Source organism: Myotis myotis, unplaced genomic scaffold (assembly GCF_014108235.1).
Source record: "Myotis myotis isolate mMyoMyo1 unplaced genomic scaffold, mMyoMyo1.p scaffold_m19_p_2, whole genome shotgun sequence".
Lineage (NCBI taxonomy): Eukaryota > Metazoa > Chordata > Mammalia > Chiroptera > Vespertilionidae > Myotis > Myotis myotis.
This window is the reverse complement of record NW_023416324.1, coordinates 178,347,273-178,374,311: the sequence shown is the minus strand read 5'-3', so window position 1 is coordinate 178,374,311 and position 27,039 is coordinate 178,347,273. Positions and strand designations below refer to the sequence as shown.

General features: G+C 42.0%; 1 protein-coding gene across 1 annotated transcript in view; it reads left to right on the top strand.

Moving 5' to 3' along the window:
- The window catches only part of USP13 (ubiquitin specific peptidase 13), a 120,460-nt gene that overhangs the window by 82,428 nt on the left and 10,993 nt on the right, over positions 1–27,039 (top strand). Inside the window, exons 14-19 of the mRNA XM_036349063.1 lie at positions 1,421–1,509; positions 4,245–4,367; positions 5,639–5,665; positions 7,335–7,478; positions 9,447–9,613; positions 11,081–11,234. Of these exons, the coding sequence (XP_036204956.1) occupies positions 1,421–1,509; positions 4,245–4,367; positions 5,639–5,665; positions 7,335–7,478; positions 9,447–9,613; positions 11,081–11,234 (704 nt within the window). The remainder of the gene's footprint in view (positions 1–1,420; positions 1,510–4,244; positions 4,368–5,638; positions 5,666–7,334; positions 7,479–9,446; positions 9,614–11,080; positions 11,235–27,039) is intronic.

Sequence of the window (27,039 nt, the reverse complement as noted above, 5' to 3'; positions counted from 1 at the left end):
CTTTGGACAGTGTTCTGTCTCTGTACTGCGACTTCTCTTCTGCACTAGGGGGCAGCAGTGATTTGCATTTGTTTTCTGAATTCTGGGAGAATACAGTCCAGGTAGAAGGCACTGACTTAGATTTGGAGAGTGGAGTTTCCAGACAGGCTCTTCTAGAATTTTTTATGTTAGCTATGGTACCTGTCTATAGCTAATTTTATTTTTTACATATACCTACCACATTCACATTGACACTGAAATAGAAATGATTGTTATAACTAAGATGATAAATATTGAGAGAATGAGCTGGAACCAGGGTATGAATTAGGTGTGCACACAGAATAGTCTGTGCATAAAGTTGCCAAACTCAATTCCAGGCAATTCAGCCTTTCTTACTCATAATATATATACCTCTAGGATCCGTGTGACCTTGGATTTAGGTGCAGTAGTATGTTAATGAGGCCCTGGCATTTCCACCAGTCAACCTCAACAAAAGCTCCAAAGACCACCCCCCCCCCCCCCATGCCAACTTTGTGCTGTAAGATAGCGATTCTCGGAGGGAGCAGAGGCGGGAGTGTGTCAGGATTGCTTGGGCAGCTTTTACAAACCCCATATACAAACACATAATTCAAAAGGTAAAGGAGTTATAAAGTACAATTTGGTAGTTACAAAACAGTCACGGGGGTGTAAAATAAAGCACAGGGAATATAATCATTAATACTGTAATAACTCTGTATGGTGCCAGGTGGGTGCTTGAAGTATTAGGGGGAACACTTTGTAAAATATATGATTGTCTAACCCAGGGGTCCTCAAACTATGGCCTGCGGGCCATATGCAAATACAAATATTGTATTTGTTCCCATTTTGTTTTTTTACTTCAAAATAAGATATGTGCAGTGTGCATAGGAATTTGTTCATAGTTTTTTTTTTTAAACTATAGTCCGGCCCTCCAACGGTCTATAGGTGGAGACCTGTGAACTGTCCCTCTGTTTAAAAAGTTTGAGGACCCCTGGTCTAACCACTCTGCTGTACACCTGAAACTAATACAAAATAATACGGGGTGTAAAAAACCCCTCACATAATGCATTCATGCCCTCACAGACCTACAAATGTATATACTAAGTTTCATCATGGGTTTTAGAGAAAACTGGTTGGAAAGCACTTTTCAGAAATAGAAAATGCCCCAGCAAAGTAACAGTTAGAACTCGGCAATGGGTCCAAAGTCATTCTCAAAGGACCGCATACTCCCCCGTTCATAAAAAGGCCAGGAGGAATGAGCAGGAGTGGCTGAGTGTGCGCGCTGACGGCTGTCTGCTGTTCCTGCACTTGGCCCAGGCGCGGACTGCAGGGGTGCCTCAGACAACGGTGATGCTTCATGAACTGTGCTCACAATTCTGACTGCCTGTTTCACTGATACAATCAATCCCCTTGTGTTTCCCAGAACATCTCGCTTTGCCTCATTCCCTGAATACTTGGTAGTGCAGATAAAGAAGTTCACTTTTGGTCTTGACTGGGTTCCCAAAAAATTCGGTAGGTATCTTGTGCATGCTTTTGCTTACAACATCAAATTAACCATTTAAAAAACATGGCACGTGAAAGAGCCATGAGTGGTTGGCTGCCGGAAAGTTCTATTTCATTATTTTTCCATTATTTCCACTTTTCTCTTTTGAATCAGAGTATATGATAAGCACCGATGGTAAAATTGGCATCCCTCGAATAATGGTGTCTGGCATGAGTGGACCCTAGGAGTGAAAACAGGACCCCCACATAATCAATAAATAGTGTTTCCCAAAGGTTGTGGTGCATACAGATTACCTGGGGATCTTGGTAAATGCAGATGCTGATTCAGCCAAGTCTGGAGTGGGGCTTGGGATTTGTAATTTCTTCTTTTTTAAAATATATATTTTATTGATTTCAGAGAGGAAGGGAGAGGGAGAGAGAGATAGAAACATCAATGATGAGGGAGAATCATTGATCAGCTGCCTCCTGCATGCCCCCCACTGGGGACCGAGCCCACAACCTAAGCATGTGCCTTGAACAGAATCAAACCTGCCAGGGAAATTTCTTCTTGTTTAAATCATTAAATACTATGTTTTATTTTTTACTTGTATTTATTTATTACTGTTTTTTATTGAAATTATTTTTTTAAAATATATTTTTTATTGATTTTTTACAGAGAGGAAGGGAGAGAGATAGAGAGTTAGAAACATCGATGAGAGAGAAACATCGATCAGCTGCCTCCTGCACATCTCCCACTGGGGATGTGCCCGCAACCCAGGTACATGCCCTTGACCGGAATCGAACCTGGACCTTTCAGTCTGCAGGCCGACACTCTATCCACTGAGCCAAACCGGTTTCGGCTTTTATTGAAATTATTGGGGTGACATTGGTTAATGAAATTATACAGGTTTCAGGGGTAAAATTCTATAATACATCATCATGCATTGTGTGTTCACCAAGCCAAGTCAAGCCTCCTTCGTGGCATAGAAGGAGGTCCAGTTTTATCCTCTTTGGTTTTTCAAGCCAGTACTTTAGACTGTTTGCCAGTGTTTTAAACTTTGTATGTTTTTGAGCACTTAAAAAAACAGCTACTCAGGCTTTACACTGGTTGATTAAGCACTCATCTGCTCGTCGAAGGGAATGGGTAAAAAGAATGGAAAATCACCTGGAGTGATTTCCCAGAACCCTCCAGCCCTACCAGTTCACACAGCACCTGTTTGATGTTATGCCGGGCTGTGACTGATTCTCTGGCAGATTTTTACTCTTCGTGTGGAATGATTTTGTGGGCAGAGAGGAGGGCAGAGGGCAGGATGCTCATCACTTAGCTTTTCCTCCGTGGATCTGAGAAGTACCTGGCATAAAAACTGACTTCTAAAGGCTTTGAACTGTTTTGGACACAGTGTTCTTATTTTTCTTTGTCCTTGGAATTCCTAGAAAGGAACAAAAATCCAGATAAGATTTCATAGACTTGCTCAATTTAAAGGAGTTCCAAAGCTTTCTTTTAATGAACCTGAATTTTTCTGTTGAGGAACAATTGTATTGATTTTGTAGGTCAGACATTATGTTTGTTTTGCTGTCCTCTAAGATCAAAAACTTCTTTAAAACTAAGCTTTTTCTTGGGGTGGTTGTTTTAAGTAGGATTGATATACCTGGCATCATAATGGGTTTGGGGGATACTATGTTCAGATTCTGTTTGCTAGCCCAAGACACACACCCTACAACATTTGAACCCATTTATTATGATATCTGAATATCTGCGATACTAAATCTCAACAGCATTATTAGACTGATAAATTTTGTATGTTAGTCAACATAAGAACTACTGAACTGAGAAGCTAAAAAATGTACCCAGGATCTGAGATTCAACTAATTTCTTTAAAACTTCATTCTTTATTTATTACCTTAGTTAAATCACATTACTCATCATGATCTGAGAAAAGGCACAAACAAGGGGTTACAAACTCACATGCCTAATGAGGACAGGGTGATAACGTACATTAAAGAAATGGATGGGTGTAAGAGACATGTAGCTAGCTATCTTGGTCTTTCTTCGGTATTCCACTTTGGATAAAGACATGGATTAGAAATACATTTTTCTATTATAAGAATCAGAATAGCACAAATATGAGGCTCAGGGTCATGGGGGCAACAGGAAGTGGCGAGGTCTGTGACAGGCTGTCACAGGGGGCACCCATATGAGAAGGTGCTACAGTTTTGTTTTCAAAATAAGCTGGAAATTTGGATTTATACATTAAAATCTTGGGTTTAAGAGTTGGAATTTTTTTGCTGAAAAAAAGTTCAAAAACATCACACAGAAAGCTTCTGGGCTACAAATGGTCTATGGGCTGACAGTGTGTGACTCCTGGCTTATTCCATTTGTTCTTGTTCAGTGTGAAATCCGGGCACCCTCTGCACTTTCCACTGGTTCACCACTAAAATCTAATCAGTTGTGATGAGTCTTCTGGCCCAGTGATTGCTCCAGGGAATGGCAAAGCTTCCCTTAGCTCTGCCTAGACCCGTGGTCGGAAAACCACGGCTCGCGAGCCACATGCGGCTCTTTGGCCCCTTCAGTGTGGCCACAAAATTTTAATCACACTGTACGTGCGCGCCCGCACGTGGTATTTTGTGGAAGAGCCACACTCAAGGGGCCGCAGTTTGCCAACCACTGGCCTAGACACATGCATGTAGAGCGAGTGGTGCTGATTTTAGGAGGCGATTGTGAGATTTTGGAGAATCCAGTGTATGTAATCGCTCTCCTTTTGCAGATGTTTCTATTGATATGCCAGACCTACTTGATATCAACCATCTCCGAGCCAGGGGGTTACAGCCAGGAGAGGAGGAACTTCCAGACATCAGCCCCCCCATCGTCATTCCTGATGACTCAAAAGGTATCATCTTCAGGAGGACATTCTCTACCCCTCCCACTACCCTAGTCTGCTGGAATAGTCCCTTTTCTCCCACCGCTCTGCCGTCCCTTGGCTGTCTGCCTCTGATGTAACCCACCATAGACAGAAGCGAGGCCTGGATGTAACCGTAAATTTAAAATTGACATGGGAAGAGGCACAGACCCATCACATGTAGTTGAAAGGAACCTGTGGCAGCAGAGAGCAGCCAATCTCCAGAAAATTTTTAGATTATGTTGCCTATGGCTTTGCCTTCTCTCCACTTCCCCAAATGGACGTGTAGGGGAGAAAGTGGGTGTTTTCAGTAGGCTCCTACTCTAGGGGAGCAGTGTTATTCTCGGAATACCTTTGGACAACCGGAAGGGGAAATTCAACTGTGTGTGTTGGTTTTAAACATTTTGCCCACATCTTACCTTCCCAGCTTCATCACTGCTTCATAGCTACAGAGTGGTTTGAGTTTCTCTTTCATTCTGTAAATGATAAATCATTCATTGTTCATAATGCTTCACTTTGGAAGGGAAAAGGATATGCAAAAAATAGTTGCCTCACCTTCGTGGTTCCAAGGACAGTCCTGAAAAATCTTGGTTCCATGATTAGCTCATTTATTCTGATGAAACCAGTTTTATTCTGGCTTTGTTTGCTCACCTGTTTACTGTTCACCTTCTTAAAGAGTTAATTAAGTGGAATAACTCATAGTGATAGAGCACTCTAGGCCGCTCTACCAAAGGCCTTTCATCACATGAGCAGTGAATGTTATTAGTGACTGAATTTGAGTGCAAAAGGAGGGTAAGGTGAATCCAAGAGGAGCAAGACAGGATTCCAGATAGGCATCTTGTCCCATAGTTCTCTAATGCGAATCAAATGTGAAAGCACAGAGTGTAGAGAGACCTGTACATGGGACATTCTGGGTTATGGGTACAGGTGGTTCTTGAAAGGAATTCAAGAAAGAAGAGATCAGTATGAATATCATAGAAGGACAAGATGGCTTATAAGCACGACTCCAGCTTTCTCTGAGGCTCTTAATGGAATCATCGGCTTGTAATTACATAGAGCTTTTAGAAATACAGGGAGAGAACTGATTTAGTTCATTACGATGATAATCAGAGCATCATGTTTTATCTGCTGTAAATGCCTGAAACCTGGTATTTCCCCTCCTTACTGCAATGACTTTATGTTGGTCAGGTGGGGGTTGGTCTTTCTCTAAAACACCTTGCTATGGTTTGGTCTCATTTCATTCCCTCTTCTTTAATTTCCAGATCGCCTGATGAACCAACTGATAGACCGTATGTATCTTTAGAAAAATTTCCCAGTGTCCTACAATGGTTATTGTCCTGATACATTTATCTGTGGGGGTTGAGTAGAAGGGCATTGCTCTGTACATGTGTATATGTAGCTTTTCCTCAGTGGAAATGATTCTTTGTCTGCAAGTTGAGGTAGCAAATGTAAACCAGTGACAATGGTGGTTAAGTGTCCCTGTAGCTCACAAAAGTGACGATTAGCATGAGAGCGAACCAGCCCTGGGTTGGAAAGTTGGGCTCTGCCATTCATGACTGTGTGACCTAGAATCATTAACTTCTCTGAGCCTGTTTCCTCATGAATGAATGGGGGCTAATGATGCCATTTCTTTCTTCTCTGGCTACATGAGGAGGCCTCTTCTTGCAATGATAGCACAGTAGCCAGTCACTTTTTTGCTCCTGATGCTGGACACATAACGAAGACACACGTCTGGCAGGATATTGGTAGTATTAATACTCTCAAGGCTGTTAGTGTCATTGGATTGTGTGTTAATTTTATAGCCTTTTATTTCCTTTAATTCTATGGGAGCTGATATTCTTGGTTTTCTAAAAAAAAATTAAAAATACACTATTTATACTAAATATTTAGATAATAATTAGGAGAAAGAGGGAGTGTTTAGCACTAAATACGCTGAATATTTTTGTCTACAAAGCCTTTCTGGAGACGAACTATTGTTAACATTTGTGCTCTCCATTTCCCAGAGTTGAGTACTTCCTTTGATTGCTGATATACCTAAAGGCCTGCTATAGCCTCTAGTGAGATTTAAGAAACAGCCCTTTTGACCTGTAGATAATGCTTTTCTCTTCCAATTTCAGTCTTAGGAGAGGCTGCTGTAGAGGTCTTGAGCATGATCTGAGGGGCTGACATGATTCTGGGAATACACTAAATCTCCCCATACAAAATTAGAGAGTTGGTTTTCAGTGCTTGGATTGACCAGGTGATTATCATGATTCCTATTGAGGGCAAAGCTTTAGGTCAGCGGTTCTCAACCTGTGGGTTGCGACCCCTTTGGCGGTTGAACGACTTTTTCACAGGGGTCGCCTAAGACCATCCTGCATATCAGATATTTATATTACGATTCATAACAGTAGCAACATTACAGTTATGAAGTAGCAATGAAAATAACTTTATGGTTGGGTCATAACATGAGGAACTATATTTAAAGGGCAAGAAGGTTGAGAACCACTGCTTTAGGTCAACTCAATTCAAATACAGTGGGGCCTTGACTTTCCTTCCGTGACGGAGGTCGTAACTCAAATTACTCGTATGTCAAATCTTAAAGTGAATGAGTGAGACACGTGATGCTGGGCTGATGTTGTGGAGTTCACTGTGACGTTCGCTGCGCCAACTAGCGGTGGGGTATCTGAACCTGGCTCGTAACCCAAATTTTAGCTCGCAACTCAAAGCAAAAAATCAACCGAGAGACGGCTCGTATCTTGAAAAACTCGTTAGTCGGGACACTCGTAAGTCAAGGCCCCACTGTAGCTTAATATTTGGATGGCTTCAAACGAAACAAACAAACCAGTTAAACCCACCATTTGTACACCTAACAAATAGCACTTTCTTTGGATAGCAGGTGGATAAAGGGGTGAAGAGACGCTAAGACAGGAAGGTAGTTTACCTTTTTACACCAGAATGTCCTGCTGTGCTCTGTAGCCTCAGACATCGATGAGTCATCGGTGATGCAGCTGGCCGAGATGGGCTTCCCTCTAGAAGCGTGTCGGAAGGCTGTGTACTTTACTGGAAATATGGGAGCCGAGGTGGCCTTCAACTGGATCATTGTTCACATGGAGGAGCCAGGTAGGTGGTCGGAAATGGAATGGCTTTCGAGTCTGATGCAGAACTCAGTGATGCTAACTAAGGCTTGGTCCTTCCAAACCCTCCAGGTCTGTCCCCCAAATGACTTTTTAGCTCACAGTCTGCTTTAGTGTGTGTGTGTGTGTGTGTGTGTGTGTGTGTGCGCGCGCGCGCGCGTTTCCTTTGCCTATGGAGTAAAGTCACAGTGTTTGTCTTTCCTCTTATTTTTAAGTAATAGCTTGGTTGAGATATAATTCAGACCACTGGAAAGATATGGGATATACTTCTACCAAGGAGAAGATGAAGACTTAAAATAGACAAATGTGCGTGAAGACATGGAGCCTGTTTAGCTTTTACGTTTATCTACTTTATTAAGATAATCCACTCATTTAAAGTGTACATTTCAGTGGTTTTTAGTAAACTTACAACTATCACCATTACCTAACTTTAGAATATTTTTGTCCCCTGGAAAGAAATCCTGTACACTTTAGCAATCACTTTCTAGTCCCCTGCTCTTCCTAGCCCTTGGCAACCACTAGTCAATTTTCTAGATTTGCCTATTTTGGACATTTCATACAAATGGAAGCATACAATATGAGATTTCTTTGTGTATAGATTCCCTCGCTTAGCATAATGCTTTTAAGATTCATTTATGTTGTAGCATATATCAGTATTTCATTTCTTCTTATGAATGAATAATATTTTACTGTATGGACACACTACATTTTATTTATCCTTTTACTAGCAGCCCGATGCACGAAATTTGTGCAAGAGTAGGCCTTCCTTCCTCCAGCTGCCATCACCAGCTTCCCTCTGGCACCCGGGACCCAGGCTTCCCTCACAGCCCCAGCTTCATCTGGAAGGTTGTCCAGAAGGATGTCCAGTCTAATTAGCATATTACGCTTTTATTATTATAGATCAGTTGATGGCCACTTGGGTTGTTTTCACTTTTTGGCTACTGTGAATAATGTGGATATAACTATTTTGTGTGGGCATGTTTTCATTTCTCGAGTGGAGTTGCTGTGTCATATGGTGACTCTCTGTTTAACTTTTTGAGGAACTGCAAAATTGTTTTCAACAGTGGCTGCACCATTTTATATCCCACCAGCAATGTATGAAGGTTTCAATTTCTCCATATCCTCACCAACCTTGTTATTACTGTTTTTATTGTAGCCATTCCAGTGGATGTGAAGTGGTGTCTCATTATAGTTTTGATTTGCATTTTCCTAACGACTAATGATGTAGAGCATCTTTTCATATTATTGGTCATTTATATATCTTTGGAGAAATGTCTATTCATATCCTTTGCCCATTGTTAATGAGGTTATTTGTCTTTTTATTGTTGAGTTCTGAGAGTTCTTTTTGTATTCTGAATACAAGTACCTTAGATATATGATTTGGAAATATTTTCTCCCATTCTGTGGGTTGTCTTCTCACTCTCTTGATGGTATCTTTGTAAACAAAAGTTTTTAAGTTTGATGAGGTGTAAGTTGCCTATTTTTTTTATTTTGTCACTTGTGCTTTTGGTGTTGTTTCTAAGAAACCATTGCCTACCCCAGTGTCACAAAGATTTACTCATATGTTTTCTTCTATGAGTTTTGTAGTTTTAGCTCTTACATTTAGGTCAATGATCCATTTTGAGTTAATTTCTATATATGGTGTGAGGTAGAGTTCTGCCTTCATTCTTTTGCATGTGAATATGAAATTCTCTGAGCAGCATTTGTTGAGAAGATTGTCCTAACCCGATTCAATGGTCTTGGTAGCCTTGTTGGGAATCATTTGACCATGGATTTGTGGGCTTATTTCTGGACTTTCGATTCTGTTCAGTTGATCTATATGTTTATCTTTATGCCAGTACTGACTATCTTGATTATTGTAACTTTACATGTATTCTTCCTTCTTGGCTTTGAAGTATTGTGTATTTTAAGATTAAAAAAAAGAAAAAGTTCTGAGCATGATTATTTTCCCCAGATTTTGCCGAACCATTGACCATGCCTGGTTATGGAGGAGCAGCCTCTGCTGGAGCCTCTGTTTTTGGTGCTACTGGGTTGGATAACCAGCCTCCGGAGGAGACTGTATCTATCATCACCTCCATGGGATTCCATCGAAATCAGGCTATTCAGGCGCTACGAGCAACAGTAAGTGCAAGAGACTGTGCGTTGGATTCTCTTCTCTGGTTGGAGTGGTTTGTATTTTGTCAGTAGCAATTGAGACTTTCCAATATTCTGTGATCTTTTGGGGTCATGTTTGCCTTACTCTAGACACCACCATGGCCCACGGAGATTTATTTGCATATAGTATATATAAAGCTCAAGTAAATGAATGAGGGAAATCATACAGAGAGTTTAACACTAGGGAGATAAGAAAAAAAAATAGAGAGGTAATATAACTGGGGCAAGATGATCTAAATGAAAGAAACTCCATATCATCTTAATGCTTATTAACAGAGGGCCAGACATTTGACCTGCAGCTTACTTGTCCTAGAGCGAAGAGGGATACATGAAATTCTGTGTTCACTCAGGCAGTTCTTTAGGAAAAATCATGCTTTTTTGATACTAAGACCTTGGAGAAATGTCCCCGGAAATCCTCATAGTGAAGACTGAATGGGTCCTTGGAATTCTCTGCTTCTGTTTCCCTCTGCAGAGAGAGAAGGTTCTCTCGGTATTCATGAACCTTCTGATATTGTCAGGAGAGAAGGCACCGTGAAGTTAGGATAGATAGAAGTTTCCCTTTCACAGTGCACATCTTTGTTTAATATTGAGGGGAAAGTACTTTTTTTTTTTTTTTAACCTATCCTTCCTTGCCACACTATGTTCCATTTATGAGTGATTGCCTGATACTGATTCCTTCTCAGTGTCTGGACTGGTTGCCTGCTGGTCACTACGATTCTCAACTAGCATTTGTTTCACTCTGGGCACCTGCTTATGTCTTATTTTCCTTGGTTGACTCTTCCACCAGAGATTCTGACTATGTCTAAATAAACTCTTTACCCCTCCAGTGATATCACAAACAGGGGGAGATGGACATGTTTTTCTGGTCATTTGGTTTGAACTGTACGGAGGTCAGTTTAAAACAATTTAACTTACCTAACCAGTGTTGTCATCATTAATCAAGGTGTTAATTTTGTCTCTACTGCAGTTCAACCATTGTGCCAACGTTTGGGGAGAGGAGGCGTTAATATAGTACTCGCATTGGTACCCTTCTACCTGGCATGGTTATCTGCAGGAAATATAGTTGGCAGAGAATGTAGTGCAGTTATTGTGGCCTTTGAAAGGGCTGCACCCAAACACATGCCATACTCCTTGGCATTCTGTACCCCGTCATTATCAGCATCAGCCTGCAGAAATGAAGACTGATATGGGCCTTGGAATGCTGATCAGCTGCTCAGAATTTTTTCCAGTGAGTCTAGTTCCTGATCTCGGTTGGGCGACTTGCAGAATACCAAGCACATTTCATATGTGGAGTCAGAGCTTCTTACTCGGAAGACACTTAGGACTAATGGATTCAGGCCTCCTGCCGTAGCTGCTTGACATCCTGGTTCACATGGTCAGGATGTAATGAGGCCTGAGGGCTGCATACATTGTAAACATGTTTTGTTTTATTAGAACAGTAACCTGGAAAGAGCCCTGGATTGGATCTTTAGCCACCCCGAGTTTGAAGAGGACAGTGACTTTGTGATCGAGATGGAGAATAACGCCAATGCAAACATTATTTCCGAGGCCAAGCCGGAAGGACCTAGAGTCAAGGATGGATCTGGAAGTAAGTTCTTTGCCTGAGGATTGTCTGAGAAATTGTGACTATACATTCGGCTCACCCCCTTCCCTGCCACCACACATATTAAAACGTTTGCCATCATTCAAAAGTGAGCACAGATCTCATCTTCTCATAAACGGTACATTTTGCCACATTGCATGGCCACGGTGATCTGATAAAGTCCTGGGCAAACTCAGAGTCATGCTGCCTTGTAGTGCATGTGCTCACGTTTAGCGCCAGCTTTGACTTGTCTGCCCTGTGAGAGAAGATCTTTTCATGTACCATGGAAGTTTTGTGTCTAAAAGAGAGAATGTATTTCCATGTGGTGGTTTTGAAAGTTGAAAAGCAGTCTTACGCCTTTGACCCTAAAGGGCTGTCAGGATGGCAGGAAGAGGTGCCATAAGCCAATGTTCTACCTTTGAAGAGCAAACACTTATGTGTGTCACTGTGTGCCAGGCACTGGTCTAAGCTCTTTGCATGTATAGTCAGTTAGTCCTCAACACACTCATTTTATAGGGGAGGAAACAGGCACAGAAAGGTTAGGTACCTTGCCTGAGGTCATGCAGCCCTTAAGATGTAGAGCCAAGATTCAAACCCAGAATCCATGTGCTTTCTCACTGTGATACCCTGCTTCTCAGACTGTCATTGCCTACAGAATAATGTTCAGGCTCTTTATCCTGGCATTCATCTCCTCCTCCAGTCAGATGTCAGCCTACCTTCTCTCAGTGTCATTTCTTCTGCCCCTCGCTCCCCCCACAGTTCAGATGCCTAGAACTGTAGCCACAGCACCAGCCCACCCAGCTGTCATTCACCTTCTTCTCGCTACTTCCAGGCCTTTGCTCAGGCTGATCCTTCCCTGTGAAATGCCTTTTCTCCTATCACTGCACACCAAAATCCTTACTGTGATCCAAAACTTGGCTGCAGATTCCGTTTCTCTTGTTGGCTTTCCCGGGTCCTTGTCAGTCAGTCCATCCTTACCCTATGTGCTCGTAATAATTATACCAATATTAACAACACTTCCTTTTGTGCCACCCTTAGTCCTCACAATAATCCTCCAAGGTAGATTTTATAGACAAAGAAACTGAGTAAAGAAGGTTAATTGCCAAGGTCACATAGCTGAGTGATGGGTAGAACCGGAATTCCAACCGAGGCAGGCAGTCTGCCTCTGGAGCCTGTGCTCGAGCCACTGTAACATGGTGTTTGTTCCTTTGTTATTAGAGATAGCAAATTCATCTCGCAATAAAATTATTTATGTCAGTATCTGTGTCTCCCATTTGACTGGAAGCTGTGGAGGACAGAGGCCATTTTACTTTGATAAAGCTCATGGTGGCTGGCACATAGAAAGTACCAAATAAAAATAATTGGATTTAGTTAAATTACACTAGTAGCGTTCATTCCTATCGCCATAGAGCTGTAGCTCTACTTAGTAATGGTCTTACCAGACATAATATGTATGCATTGATCTAGCTCTAGAGAGAGAGGATGGGAGGGAAACCTTCTTTTATATAAAATGGAAATTTCTTTATTTAAAATTTTTAATCCTGTCTAGGTAAGAAAAGGATGAAATAAAGTTCTACCAACTTCTATATTCAAAGGATCTTATATTACTTTTTAGAAACCAGTGGTTTGCCTAAAATATTAAAATCTATAATAGACAAGTCGTCAAAATTCACAGGCAGGATTTATTACTTGTTACATGTCCATCGGTTCACTGCTTCCTTGACTTTCTGTAATGGACTTGGGTGAGCCCTTCTCACAGAAGGAATAAACCACAAGATGGAGCCATCGTAAAGCTGCCAAGATATCTGGCTGCAGAGGGAGGGCGAGTCTGATCATTAGGGTTTTCTGTCTCCTGATGGAGCCTGGAGGGACCCCAACCATTCTCTCCAAGGCAGACCCTACTGATCTGAACAGTGCCACCCTCCCCTTGGGCTTACTGCGCTCAGAGTGATCTGCAGAGATTCCTGGTACAATGGGTTTTGAGTTGCATCTTTGAATAGGATGTCACGATGTGATTTAAAGGTACCATGGGCCAAACTCTGTGGCCTTGGTCCTCATCACCCCCAAATTTAGGGCACTTGTGGGTGGGGGTGGGGAAAGAGACAGAGATGTGCTATGAGAAGTCACATACAGGATGTGCAGAATCTCAGGGCAGAAGTAGTGAAAATTTTAATTATGAAAAACCGACAAACATAAACCACCCTAACTCAGCAAATGCATTTTGCCTCTGAACAGATGTTTCTATTTACTTATTTTTAAATTAAATTTATTGGGGTGACATTGGTTAATAGGATCATATAGGTTTCAAATGCACATTTCTATGATACATGATCTGTATATTGCATTGTGTCGTATCGTCCACCCAAAGTCACATCAGCTTCCATCACCATATATTTGGCCCTTTTTACCCTTTACTACCCTCCCACCTCCTTCCCAGATGTTTTTACAGAAGCCTTTCTAGCACTGTGCCTGGCCCCTGGGATCAGCAAATGAATGATTGAATGAAGAATTAAATGAATGGCAGCAGGTAGTGGTCACAGGGATAGTTTGGTTTTCGTTTTTGCTCTCTCCATAGGTGCTCAATGGAGAAAGCAAAACGACTTAGCGCCCTATTTTGTGTTACATTGCATACATCACAGGAAAGGAAAAATATGTTTATTGTGCTTTGTTGCATTAGCACTTGAACACATGTCAGTCACTTCTCCTTTAAAAAAATTATCATTTATAGTGCTTATTTTTTCTTATAATTAAAAGGATATGTGATAATTTTAGAAACCTGAAAAAAAATACAGATATCTGAAAAGAGGAAAAAGAAATGACTCAACAATCCCACTACCCAGTCATAACCACTGTTAATGTTTTGTATATATTTTTATACCTTTCTATGCAAATACATAAAAATGAGTATAAATATATATATTTTTAAGAGGATGCATTTTTATTTATTTATTTTTTAATTTAATTTTATTTTTATTAATTAAATCTTTATTGTTCAGTTTATTACATTTGTTCCTCTTTTCCCCCCCCAATAACTCCCCTCCACCCAGTTCCCACCCCACCCTCCTCCCTCACTCCCCACCCACTGTCCTCATCCATAGGTGCACGATTTTTGTCCAGTCTCTTTACGCATCCCCCTCACCCCTTCCCCCCACCAAGAATAGCCAGTCCATTCCCTTTCTATGCTCCTGATTCTATTATAATCACCAGTTCATTCTGTTCATCAGATTATTCACTTGATTTTCAGATTCACTTGTTGATAGATGTGTATTTGTTGTTCATAATTTGTATCTTTACCTTTTTCTTCTTCTGAGGATGCATTTTTAAAAAAATATTTTTATTGATTTCAGAGAGAGAGAGAGAGGGAGAGAGAGAGGGGGAGAGAGAGAGAAAGAGAAACATCACTGATGAGAATCATTAATCGGCTGCTTCCTGCATGCCCCTACTGGGGATCGAGCCCACAACCTGGGCATCTGCCCTTGACCAGAATCGAACCCAGGACCCTTCAGTCCATAGGCCGATGCTCTATCCACTGAGCCAAACAAGCCAGGGCTAAACATGTATATTTATAAAAAATACAAATTCTATTCTATACATGTTATTTTATTTCCTGCTTTTCCCCTAATTGTGGGTGTCCATATACATAAGTCTAGATCATTGAATAGCTATATATATAAAAGCTTAAGCGACGTTACAACCAGACGATGGATGACCAGCCGGTAGCTATGACAAGCACTGACCACCGGGGGGCAGATGCTTAATGCAGGAGCTGTCCCCTGGTGGTCAGTGCACTCTCACAGCCAACCTCCTGCGGCTGGCCAACCACCCGTGGTCCCACCCCCTGGCCCGCTGGCCCTGATCAGCCCCTATCACAGTGATGGTGAACCTATGACACGCGTGTCAGAGGTGACATGTGAACACATTTTTTTGGTTGATTTTTCTTTGTTAAATGGCATTTAAATATATAAAATAAATATCAAAAATATAAGTCTTTGTTTTACTATGGTTGAAAATATCAAAAAATTTCTATATGTGACACGGCACCAAGGTTAAGTTAGGGTTTTTCAAAATGCTGACATGCCGAGCTCAAAAGGTTCGCCATCACTGCTCTATCAGGACTGGGTGAGATGGCCTCGATTGGCCCGGATCGCCGGCCAGGCCAAGGGACCCCACCCATGCACAAATTCATGCACCGGGCCTCCAGTATATTAATAATATTTCACTATATAGATGTACCATAATTTATATCCCTAATTTTAGACCAACTAGTTATTATTTAAATAAAAGATGATTACAGAAAGTTTCAAATAACAAGGTTATTTGTACATTCAGAAGATGATGGCAGTGGTTTTTTAAAATTTCTTAAGGGATGAATTCTGTTCACAGAAGTACAACAAATGCCTTTTTCAATCCCTATCCAGGTAATAAACATTTGCTCACATTTAAATTTCTTCCTTTCCTTCTCTATTAAAATTAATGCTGTGGTGAACATTCTTGGGCCCTCAATTGATTATTTCCTTAGGGTAAGTTTCTGGAAGTGAAGTTTGTGAGTAACATCTCAGGTCTTTGAGGTTTCATTATGGGTTATTATCTTAGCTCAACAAACACCCTGGTGGCTCTCCTGTTCCCCATCGGACTGAGCACTTTTCATAATTTCTTATATCTTTATTGCCTAGTTGCTTTTCTTCTTGTGTTAATTGTGTCTTCATTTCCTTTGGCCCATTTTCCAATTTTTACTGAGGTTTTCAGCCATTTTTTATTGATTCTTATGAGTTTCCTGTATTATCTGTTAGTTCGGGAATACTGGCACCTTTACAGTATTCGAGTTTTTCTGGCCAGAAACATGTTATCCTTTTCCTTTGAGCCACGTTTCCCTTCTCCGGCCCCTGCAACGCGATGTGGTTTTCTTTATAAACATCCCATCGCAATTCCATTTTCTGTGTTACTTACGAATAAAATATTTTCCCCATTATATTTTCTAAATTGTTATTGCTGAAACTTTGGAAAGTTCCTGATCTTATAGTTGGCCATTCTGCAGGATTTGATTAGAATTAATTAACTTGATGGGTTAACTTGGGGAGTTGTATATTCTGTGTAGGTAGGTTGTTTACATTCTCAAGACATGGATTTTTAATCTTTTTTTTTGGGAGGGGGGGCGGGGGGTTGGTTGGCGAATTCGTTAAGACAATTTAAAGGTAAGGGTAATTGGTATTTAGGAGCAAAATGGAGAGCCAAAACAGACAGATAGACAGTCAAACAAACCAACAACCGCACTTTTCAGGCTCTGTTGTAAGTGGCAGGAGTGCTGAGCAATTCTTGTCTAAGCAGAAAGGGAAGTATCGTATCATAAAAGCTGGGAAGTCCCAGGGAGACTTGACTCCAGGACTGAAACTCTTTTATCTGAATGTGCCTCTTGGCTGTGCTTTCTCTGGGTTGGTTTCAGTCTGGGATGGGCTGTCCCTGGTGACCTCAGGATGGCTGCCAGTGCCTCTTACAACTGTATCTCCCCAAGCCACTCAGCAAAGGCCTTGAGACCCACGCATACTTGGAGCCTGAGGGCGGAGACATTTTCCTTCCTAGCTTGTGAGTCCTTCAAGCCCTGGTTCAAGTGTGGTCCTGGGCCAGCAGAATCAGCATCACCTCTGATTTGTTAGAAATGCGAATTCTTGGGCCCCACCCAGATCTACTGGGTTAGAACCTCTGGGAGCCGCCCAGCCATTTGTTTCCGCAGGCCCGCCAAGTGGTTCTAATTCCGTTTAAACCAAAGACACACACCTTAAAAGCAAGATTAGGTTACTATTGTCTTAGGAAGGAGTAAAGTGGCTACTGGGACATCAGGTTAATGCTGAAAATAATAAGTTTGGTGTTTGAGTTGGAAAAGTGACTATACAAATTCTTCCTTGAGGGAATATATCAATTAAAAATCTCTATTGCCATCTTTTTGCATGAAGAAGTCATGCCATTACATGGAATTCTTTTATTTAAATGTTACCTAATTTACTTAAAATGATCAGTGCTGTTAATGCTTGGTGAAACAGTAGCTGGCCTTTACTGAACGCCTGCTCTAGGCATTTCCTCACTCCCTGCAGCAGGGTATTCAGATGGTGGCTCCCACTAGCTGAGTGCCTCCTAGTGCTGGAACCAGCTTGGAATTCAGGTCTGTTTGATTTTGAAGCCTGTGCACTTTCTCCTTTACCCCCTATTGAGTCATCTTATTTTATTTATTATTTATTTATTTTTAAAAAATATTTTTATTGATTTCAAAGAAGAAGGGAGAGGGAGAGAGAGATAGAAACATCAATGATGAGAGAGAATCATTGATCGGCTGCCTCCTACATGCCCCACACTGAGGATTTGAGCCTGAAACCTGGGCACGTGCCCTGACCAGAATTAAACTGTGACCTCCTGGTTCATGGGTTGACGTTCAACCACCGAGCCATGCTGGCCGGGCTTGAGTCATCTTATTTTAGATTGTCCATATTGGAATGGAGGCAGGAGTTTATTTATTATTATTATTATTATTATTATTATTATTGTTAATCCTCACGAGAGGGTATTTTTTCCATTGTTTTTTAGGGAGAGTGGAAGAGAGAGGGAAAGATAGAGAGAAATATCAATGTGAGAGAAATACATCAATTGGTTGCCTCCGGCATGAGCCCCTACCACAGTGGTTCTCAACCTTCTGGCCCTTTAAGTACAGTTCCTCATGTTGTGACCCAACCATAAAATTATTTTCGTTGCTACTTCATAACTGTAATGTTGCTACTGTTATGAATCGTAATGTAAATATCTGATATGCAGGATGGTCGTAGGCGACCCCTGTGAAAGGGTCGTTCAACCGCCAAAGGGGTCACGACCCACAGGTTGAGAACCGCTGCCCTACGAGGTACTTGCTCTTGACCGGAATCAAACCTGGGACCCTTTGGTCCGCAGGCCGACGCTCTGTCCACTGAGCCAAACTGGCCTGGGTGGCAGGAGTTTATTTTTGAAAAGGCTCTACTTGTCATCATCTTAGGGCTGGCACCTACCTTTCTGTTGTATTTTTTAAAATTTCAAAAAAGTGGAAAATCAGTCTCTCAGTCTGACCTATCTGGGCTTCTGCTATTTGCAAAATCATTTCTGTTTCTGTGTTGCACTTGATGAGCATTTAATTTTTTTTAAAAAAGAACTGACTGCCAATGTAATTGCAATGTGATTAGGCTGTGATTACTCAAACCTGCCCTGGCTCCTTCAACCTCATCACCAGTGGTTCAGACTTCTGCCGCAGCTGAGATTTTCCAGCAAGGGGAGCCGAGAGACAGCTGCCTTAACCTGTTATTGATTTATCCACCCCCCCCCCCCCTTCTTCTCTTTTTGGGAACTCAGACGTTTTCTAAATCAAGCTGTTGGGGAAAGAAGTTATTTGCAGACATAGAGTGTTTATGAGTCAAATGCTAGTCAACTGGAGACGATGTTTTCCCCTTGGTGGTACAGAGGGAGTTAGGAGTGGGTAATGCCATAAATGATCCAAGTTAGGAAGATTTGGTTGGAAAACTCAGTTTGGGTTTCTCACCAGAAGGCTGCAGAGTCCCTGGGGGTCTTGGTGGTTATCTGAAGGAATCTTTTGGTGTTTCTCCATTCTGAGCCCCCTCTGCAGACCAATCGATGTGCTTCACCCTAATGAGATACTGCTCCTCTTCAAATCAATGGTCTAGAGCAGCGGTTCTCAACCTGTGGGTCGCGACCCCTTTGGCGGTCGAATGACCCTTTCCCAGGGGTTGCCTAAGACCATCCTGCATATCAGATATTTACATTACGATTCATAACAGTAGCAACATTACAGTAACATGAGGAACTGTATTTAAAGGGCCAGAAGGTTGAGAACCACTAGTGGTTCCTCATGTTGTGACCCAACCATAAAATTATTTTCGTTGCTACTTCATAACTGTAACGTTGCTACTGTTATGAATCACAATGTAAATATCTGGTATGCAGGATGGTCTTAGGCGACCCCTGTGAAAGGGTTGTTTGACCGCCAAAGGGGTCGCGACCCACAGGTTGAGAACCGCTGTAAAATAGAAATTCATTTCATTGCACTCTTGAGTCTAGAGTTGTTGTTCATTATGTGTTGTTGAACTACGATTTTCAAAGAGGTAAAGTCATGACTCTCAGGTACATATAAACAACACATTTTGGATTTTCTTTGAACCATTTATTAATGAGGGAAGCAGTTAGATGTTATTATGGATTCAAAAACATCTGAAAAGCTAAGATATTTAAAGATAAATTGAGCCCTGGCCAATTTAGCTCAGTGGATAGTGTTGGCCCACAGACTGAAGGGTTCTAGGTTTGATTCTGGTCAAGGGCATGTACCTCGGTTGCAGGTTTGATCCCCAGCCCTGGTTGGGAGGCAACCAATTGATGTGTCTCACATCGATGTTTCTCTCTCTCTCTCTCTCTGTCTCTCCCCCTCCCTTCCATTCTCTCTAAAAAAAAAATCAATGGAAAAATATCCTCAAGTGAGGGTAACAACAACAACAACAACAACAACATAAATAAATAAATAAATAAATAAATAAATAAAATTGATTGCTGAATTAGATATAAAATTAGTGTCTACCAGGACCATAAACCTTGATGACATGAAAGAACACGGTGTCTACCCCTTCTACTTGCCAAGTTTCATGTATGTTTTTTCTTACGGTGCTTTCTGAAAGAATAAAATCAAAGGATAATCGATATTATGTTGGATAGGGGTAGTGGTGGTAAAATTTTTACATAAAAAATTCTTCATATTAGAAAGGTTGGGAACATTTTCTGAAGTTCAAAAAAGGTCAAGTTTTGTTGGGAGCGGGAAGTAGGGAGGAAGGATGATAGTTTCAGACACTGTTTAATTTTGGCTGTTTAGAAGGACTCTATTTGCCAGATGTTGGGCACAGTGGTTTAGGCAGTTTTTTTCCACCACTTCTGGTACTTTGAAAATTTCTCTGTTGAAAGTTAGCATTTTAAAAATGATTTACCTTGTTTTACACTGCCTTTTCTATCTACATGAAAAAAGGGGTGTGTACATTTTGGGGGGAGTGTGTGACATAATGCTGTTTCTTTTTAGAAGGGGTCATTTGGGACCTTGGAAAAAAATTAGCAGGAACTTCCTTCTCTGGTTTACCTTGACTTTCTCTTTGGAAACAAATATTAATTGAGCTTCCCGACCCCCCACCCCCCCTTTTTTTACCTGTTGAGCTTTGCAAATGTGTTGAGAGTGATTCTCTCTTTTGCTGTTTTTTCCTAGCAGGAGGTCTTGAATAATGCATGGGGTGGGTGCTTATATTGATAAACATGGTTAATTTTAATTGTAGGACTAAGATTTATGCTCATCTTTTTTCTTTAATTATTTATTTATTTAAAATGTATTTTTTATTGATTTCAGAGAGGAAGGGAGAGGGAGAGAGAGATAGAAACAACAATGATGAGAGAGAATCATTGATTGGCTGCCTCCTCCACGTCCCCCACAGGGGTCGAGCCTACAGCGCAGGTATGTGCCCTGACCGGGAATCGAACCATGATCTCCTGATTCATAGGTCAACACTTAACCACTGAACTTTACCACTGAATGATGCTGGCTGGGCTTTAATTTATTTTTTATGGTTCTGAGTATACAGGTGAATTGTTTTTAACCAAAGAGGGAAAAAATTTCTTTGAGAATTTAATGACATGGGTGTATTGGGTGTGTGGATTTATCTTTTTCTCTATATCTATTTGTTTTGTCAACCCATTGGCTGTGTTGATGTCTCAGCAGTGTTTTATTGATGTGACCCTGGGTAATGGTGGGAAATGCCCATTTAAATTCCCTGATGAATTATTTTAGTCATTATTTTGGAGTCAGTTCCTTGGGGTGGGGGACCTGGTTGGGGTATCGTGTCTTCTCTGTATTTCATGAAAATTCTAAGACAGCAGCTGCATTTTGGGAGACTAGGACTGTATCTCTCAAACTGAAGATTTGGAATTAGGTGTAGGATTATTCAAAAAGAGCTTTAAAAACCAACCAGGGTCAAGAAACATGAAAAGGTGTGAGCCCACACCCTCTCTTTCTTTTTTTTTTAAATTTAAATTAAATCTTTATTGTTCAGATTATTATAGTTCTTCCTCTTTTTTCCCCCCATAGCTCCCCTCCACCCGGTTCCCACCCCACCCTCTGCCCTTACCTCCCGCCCGCACTGACCTCATCCATAGGTGTACGATTTTTGTCCAGTCTCTTCCTGCACCCCCCCGCCCCTTTCCCCCCTGAGAATAGTCAGTCCATTCCCTTTCTATGCTCTGATTCTATTATATTCATGAGTTTATTCTGTTCATCAGATTATTTATTCACTTGATTTTTAGATTCACTTGTTGATAGATGTGTATTTGTTGTTCATAATTTGTATCTTTACCTTCTTCTTCTTCCTCTTCTTAAAGGATACCTTTCAGTATTTCATATAATACTGGTTTGGTGGTGATGAACTCCTTTAGCTTTTTCTTATCTGTGAAGCTCTTTATCTGACCTTCAATTCTGAATGATAGCTTTGCTGAATAAAGTAATCTTGGTTGTAGGTTCTTGCTATTTATCACTTTGAATATTTCTTGCCACTCTCTTCTGGCCTGCATGGTTTCTGCTGAGAAATCAGCTGACAGTCGTATGGGTACTCCCTTGTAGGTAACTGACTGTCTTTCTCTTGCTGCTTTTAAGATTCTCTCTTTGTCTTTTGCTCTTGGCATTTTAATTATGATGTGTCTTGGTGTGGTCCTCTTTGGATTCCTTTTGTTTGGGGGTTCTCTGTGCTTTCTGGACTTGTAAGTCTGTTTCTTTCACCAGGTAGGGGAAGTTTTCTGTCATTATTTCTTCAAATAGGTTTGCAATATCTTTTTTTTTTTTTTTTTTAGCTGTTATCTATCTTTTTTTTTTAAAAATTGTTTTATTGCTTGAAGTATTACAAAGGGTATTACATGTGTCCTTTTTTTCCCCCCACCCTTGACAATCCCCTGTTCTCCCCTACCCCCCAGTGTCTTATGTCCATTGGTTATGTCCATTGGTTATGCATGCATACAAGTCCTTTGGTGATCTCTTACCCCCCTTCCTCCTGCCCCTCAACCCTCCCTGGCCTTCCCGCTGCAGTTTGACAATCAGTTTGAGGCAGCTCTGCCTCTGTATCTATTATTGTTCATAAGTTTATAATGGTCTTTATTATCCATGAATGAGTGAGATCATGTGGTATTTTTTCCTTCATTGACTGGCTTATTTCAATTAGCATAATGCTCTCCAGTTCCATCCATGCCGTTGCAAATGGTAAGAGTTCCTTTTTTACAGCAGCATAGTATTCCATCATGTAGATGTACCACAGTTTTCTAATCCATTCATCTACTGATGGGCACTTAGGCTGTTTCCACATCTTAGCTATGGTGAATTGTGCTGCTATGAACATATGGGTGCACATATCCTTTCTGATTGGTGTTTCTGGTTTCTTGGGATATATTCCTAGAAGTGGGATCACAGGGTCAAATGGGAGTTCCATGTTTAGTTTTTTGAGGAAACTCCATACTGTCTTCCATAGTGGCTGCACCAGTCAGGTTTCCAATATCTTGCTCTCTCTCTTCTTCTGGCACCCCCCATAATTTGGATGTTGGTATGCTTGAAGTTGTCCCAGAGGCTCCGTACACTGTCTTCATATTTTTGGGTTCTTTTCTCTTTTTGTTTTTCCAGTGGGTGTTTTTTGCTTCTTCGTATTTCAAATCTTTGACTAGATTCTTGCAATCCTCTAGTCTGCTGTTGGAACTCTGTATAATATTCTTTATTTCGGAGAAACTAAGATGGCGGCATAGATAAACACCGGGAAATTGCTGCCTCCCACAACAATTGAAAAAAACAACAAAGACACAAAATGGACATCATCCAGAACTACAGGAAGGCTGGCTGAGTGTAAATTCTACAACTAGAAGGAAAGAAAAGCACACTGAGAGCCAGAGGAGCTGCGGAAGTAAAGTGCAGAGGTACGGGGGCCCGCGCGCGTGGAAAGGGGCTGGCACCTGAGGACGCAGCTGTCTTTTTGAATCCGGAGGGAGTCACAAGCTCCTGACGGCTCTGAACTCCGGTTCCGGGAAGTCTCTGGGGACCCAGGACTCATACAGGGAGAAACTGGACTGTCTGGCAGCGAGCGAACTTGATTGAGGGGGGCTTTCCCTCAGAGGTGCTTGCAGCTGTTACCGGGACACTGAGACGCGCGACTCCTTAGGGCAGAGCTGAAGATCCGCCATAGCTGCTTGCTCCGCCTTTTGATTCCTTGAGACGCCGCCCCACACAGGCGGTGGCAGAGGCTTTTGCATATGAATGCCCCGGCCCTTTGCAACCTGATAATTACCTAACTGCTGCCGGGCCAGACAGACCCAGAAATTCCAAGAGAAGACCCAAGGCCCCACAGCGGCTTGCATTGCTTCACAGCTGAGCCTCATCAGGGCACCTCCAAACTACAAAAAAGGAAGGGGAATCTGCAGTTCTCTTCGTAGCTCCTGCTAGGTAGCCTCAGGCAGAGGCTAAATTAGCACCTCCTTAGATCCAAGAGCCACTGTACCCTTGGTCAGAGGGGGACCATCCAGATCACAACTCCTCAGATCCATAAGGGACACACTCAGGGTGCAGTCTCAGTGAGCACCAAAGCCCCACTGAAGCAAGTCTTGCCCCAGAAGGGTGTCTCCAGCACAGAAATTCTCCCACTGCAGACACATCTGATTCTCACAGCCAATTGGCCTGGAGGTCAATTCCTCCCAGTGATCCTACAACAACCAAGGCATAACTACAACAAGACTGTGCACAAAGCCCACAAAGGGGTGCACCAAGAGTGTCCACCTCAGGTAACTGGGGAGGCTGAGCCACTGGGCCCTACAGGACACCTAGCACACAAAGCCACTCTATCAACACAGGGAAGCAGCCAAAATGCGGAGACAAAGAAACAGGTCACAAATGGCAGTAATGGAGGAAAGCAAACGACTGGATATAGAGTTCAAGGCCACGTTTATAAGGTTTTTCAAGAATTTTATGGAAACCGCCGATAAATTTAGTGAGTCCCTCAATCAGTATAGTGAGACCCTGGAGGACATGAAAAAGGACCAACTAGAAATTAAGCATACACTGACTGAAATAAAGAATAATTTACAGAGATCCAACAGCAGACAAGAGGATCCCAAGAATCAACTCAAAGATTTGAAATACAAAGAAACAAAAAATACCCAACCGAAAAAGAAAAAAGAAAAGAGATTCCAAAAATATGAAGATAGTGTAAGGAGCCTCTGGGACAACTTCAAGCGTACCAACATCAGAATTATAGGGGTACCAGAAGAAGAGAGAGGGCAAGATATTGAAAACCTATTTGAAGAAATAATGACAGAAAACTTCCCCTACCTGGTGAAAGAAATGGACTTACAAGTCCAGGAAGCACAGAGAACCCCAAACAAAAGGAATCCAAAGAGGACCACACCAAGACACATCATAATTAAAATGCCAAGAGCAAAAGATAAAGAGAGAATCTTAAAAGCAGCAAGAGAAAGACAGTCAGTTACCTACAAGGGAGTACCCATACGACTGTCAGCTGATTTCTCAGCAGAAACCATGCAGGCCAGAAGAGAGTGGCAAGAAATATTCAAAGTGATGAATAGCAAGAACCTGCAACCAAGATTACTTTATTCAGCAAAGCTATCATTCAGAATTGAAGGTCAGATAAAGAGCTTCACAGATAAGAAAAAGCTAAAGGAGTTCATCACCACCAAACCAGCATTATATGAAAGGCTGAAAGGTATTCTATAAGAAGAGGAAGAAGAAAAAGGAACTCTTACCATTTGCCACAGCATGGATGGAACTGGAGAGCGGATAAATACCACATGATCTCACTCATTTGTGGAATATAATGAACAACATAAACTGATGAACAAGGACTGATCCAGAGACGGAGAGGCATTGATTGGACTGTCGGGCCTTGGAGGGACGGTAGGGGAGGGTGGGGGTAAGGGGGAAAGATCAACCAAAGGACTTACATGCAAGCATATAGGCCTAACCAATGGACACGGACAATGGGGGGGTGAGGGCATGAGCGGGGGCGGGGGGAGGTAGAAGGTAACGTGGGGACAAGGACACATATGTAATATCTTAATTAATAAAAAATATATTAAAAAAAAGAAAAAATATCCTTTATTTCAGTCAGTGTATGCTTAATTTCTAGTTGGTCCTTTTTCATATCCTCGAGGGTCTCAGTAGATTTCTTGAGGGTCTCACTAAATTTATCATCGGTTTCTAGAAAATTCTTGAAAAGCCTTATAAGTGTGGTTTTGAACTCTATATCCTGTAGTTTGCTTTCCTCCATTTCTGTCGTTTGTGACCTGTTTCTTGGTCTCCGCATTTTTTATGCTTCCCTGTGTTGATAGAGTGGCTTTCTGTGCTAGGTGTCCTATAGGGCCCAGTGGCTCAGCCTCCCCAATTACCTGAGGTGGACACTCTTGGTGCACCCCTTTGTGGGCTTTGTGCACAGTCTTGTTGTAGTTAAGCCTTGATTGTTGTAGGTATCATGGGAAGGAATTGTCCTCCAGGCCAATTGGCTGTGAGAATCAGCTGTGTCTGCAGTTGCAGTGGGAGAACTTCTGTGCTGGAGACACCCTTCTGGGGCAAGACTTGCTTCAGTGGGGCTTTGGTGCTCACTGAGTCTGCACCCTGAGTGTGTCCCTTATGGATCTGAGGAGTTGTGATCTGGATGGTCCCACTTTGACCACTGGGTACACTGGCTCTTGGATCTCTAAGGAGGTGCTAATTTAGCCTCTGCCTGAGGCTACCCAGCAGGAGCTATGGAGAGATCTGCAGATTTCTCTTCTTTGTTTGGGGTTTGGAGGTGCCCAATGAGTCCCAGCTGTGAAGCAATGCAAGCTGCTGGGGGGCCTTGGGCCTTCTTTTGGAAGTTCTGGGTTTCTCTGACCCAGCTGCAGTTTGTTAGGTAATTATCAGATTGCAAAGGGCCAGGCCTTTCATATGCAAAAGCCTCTGCACACAGCTTGGGTGGGGCGGGGTCTCAGGGGATCAACAGGGTGGAGCAAGCAGCTATGGCTGCTCCTCAGTCCTACCCTGAGAGGCCCCGCATCTCAGTGTCCCAGTAATCGCTGCAAGTACCTCTGAGAGAAAGCCGCCCTTGAGTTCTGCCTGCTGCCAGACAGTCCAGTGTCTCCCCATATGAGTCTGGGTCCCCAGAGACTCGCCGGAACTGGAGTTCAGAGCAGCCGGGAGCTTGAGACTCTCTCCCGACTGAAAAAGACAACCATGTCCTCAGTTGCCAGCCCTTTCCATGTGCGCCTCCGTACCTCTGCACTTTACTTCCGCACCTCCTCTGAGTCTCAGTGTGCTTTTCTCTTTCCTTCTAGTTGTAGAATTTCCACCCATCCAGCCTTCCTGTGGTTCTGGATAATGTCCGTTTTGTCTTTTAGTTGTATTTTTGAAGTGGTTGTGCGAGGCAGCAATTTCCAGTGTTTACCTATGTCGCCATCTTGGTTTCTCCCCATACCCCCTCTTTCTTACTGGATTAGGAGTGGGCTCTTAGTATTGGGGTGGGCAAAAGGGAGGGCAGAGCAGGGTAGATTCTCTTGATCACTATTTCAAAAAATATGTGCCAGGCAAAATGTTTGTCATTCATAACTGTTTTTGGCTGGTTTCTAGTTTCAAACCTGGGATATTTTTGGTTATTTGGAGTAGCTGATGTGACAGCTAGTTTAATGGTAGAAAAGGCAATCTCCTCTGATTCCTTTCTCTTTTAAGTAATTCTTTTACTAATTTATA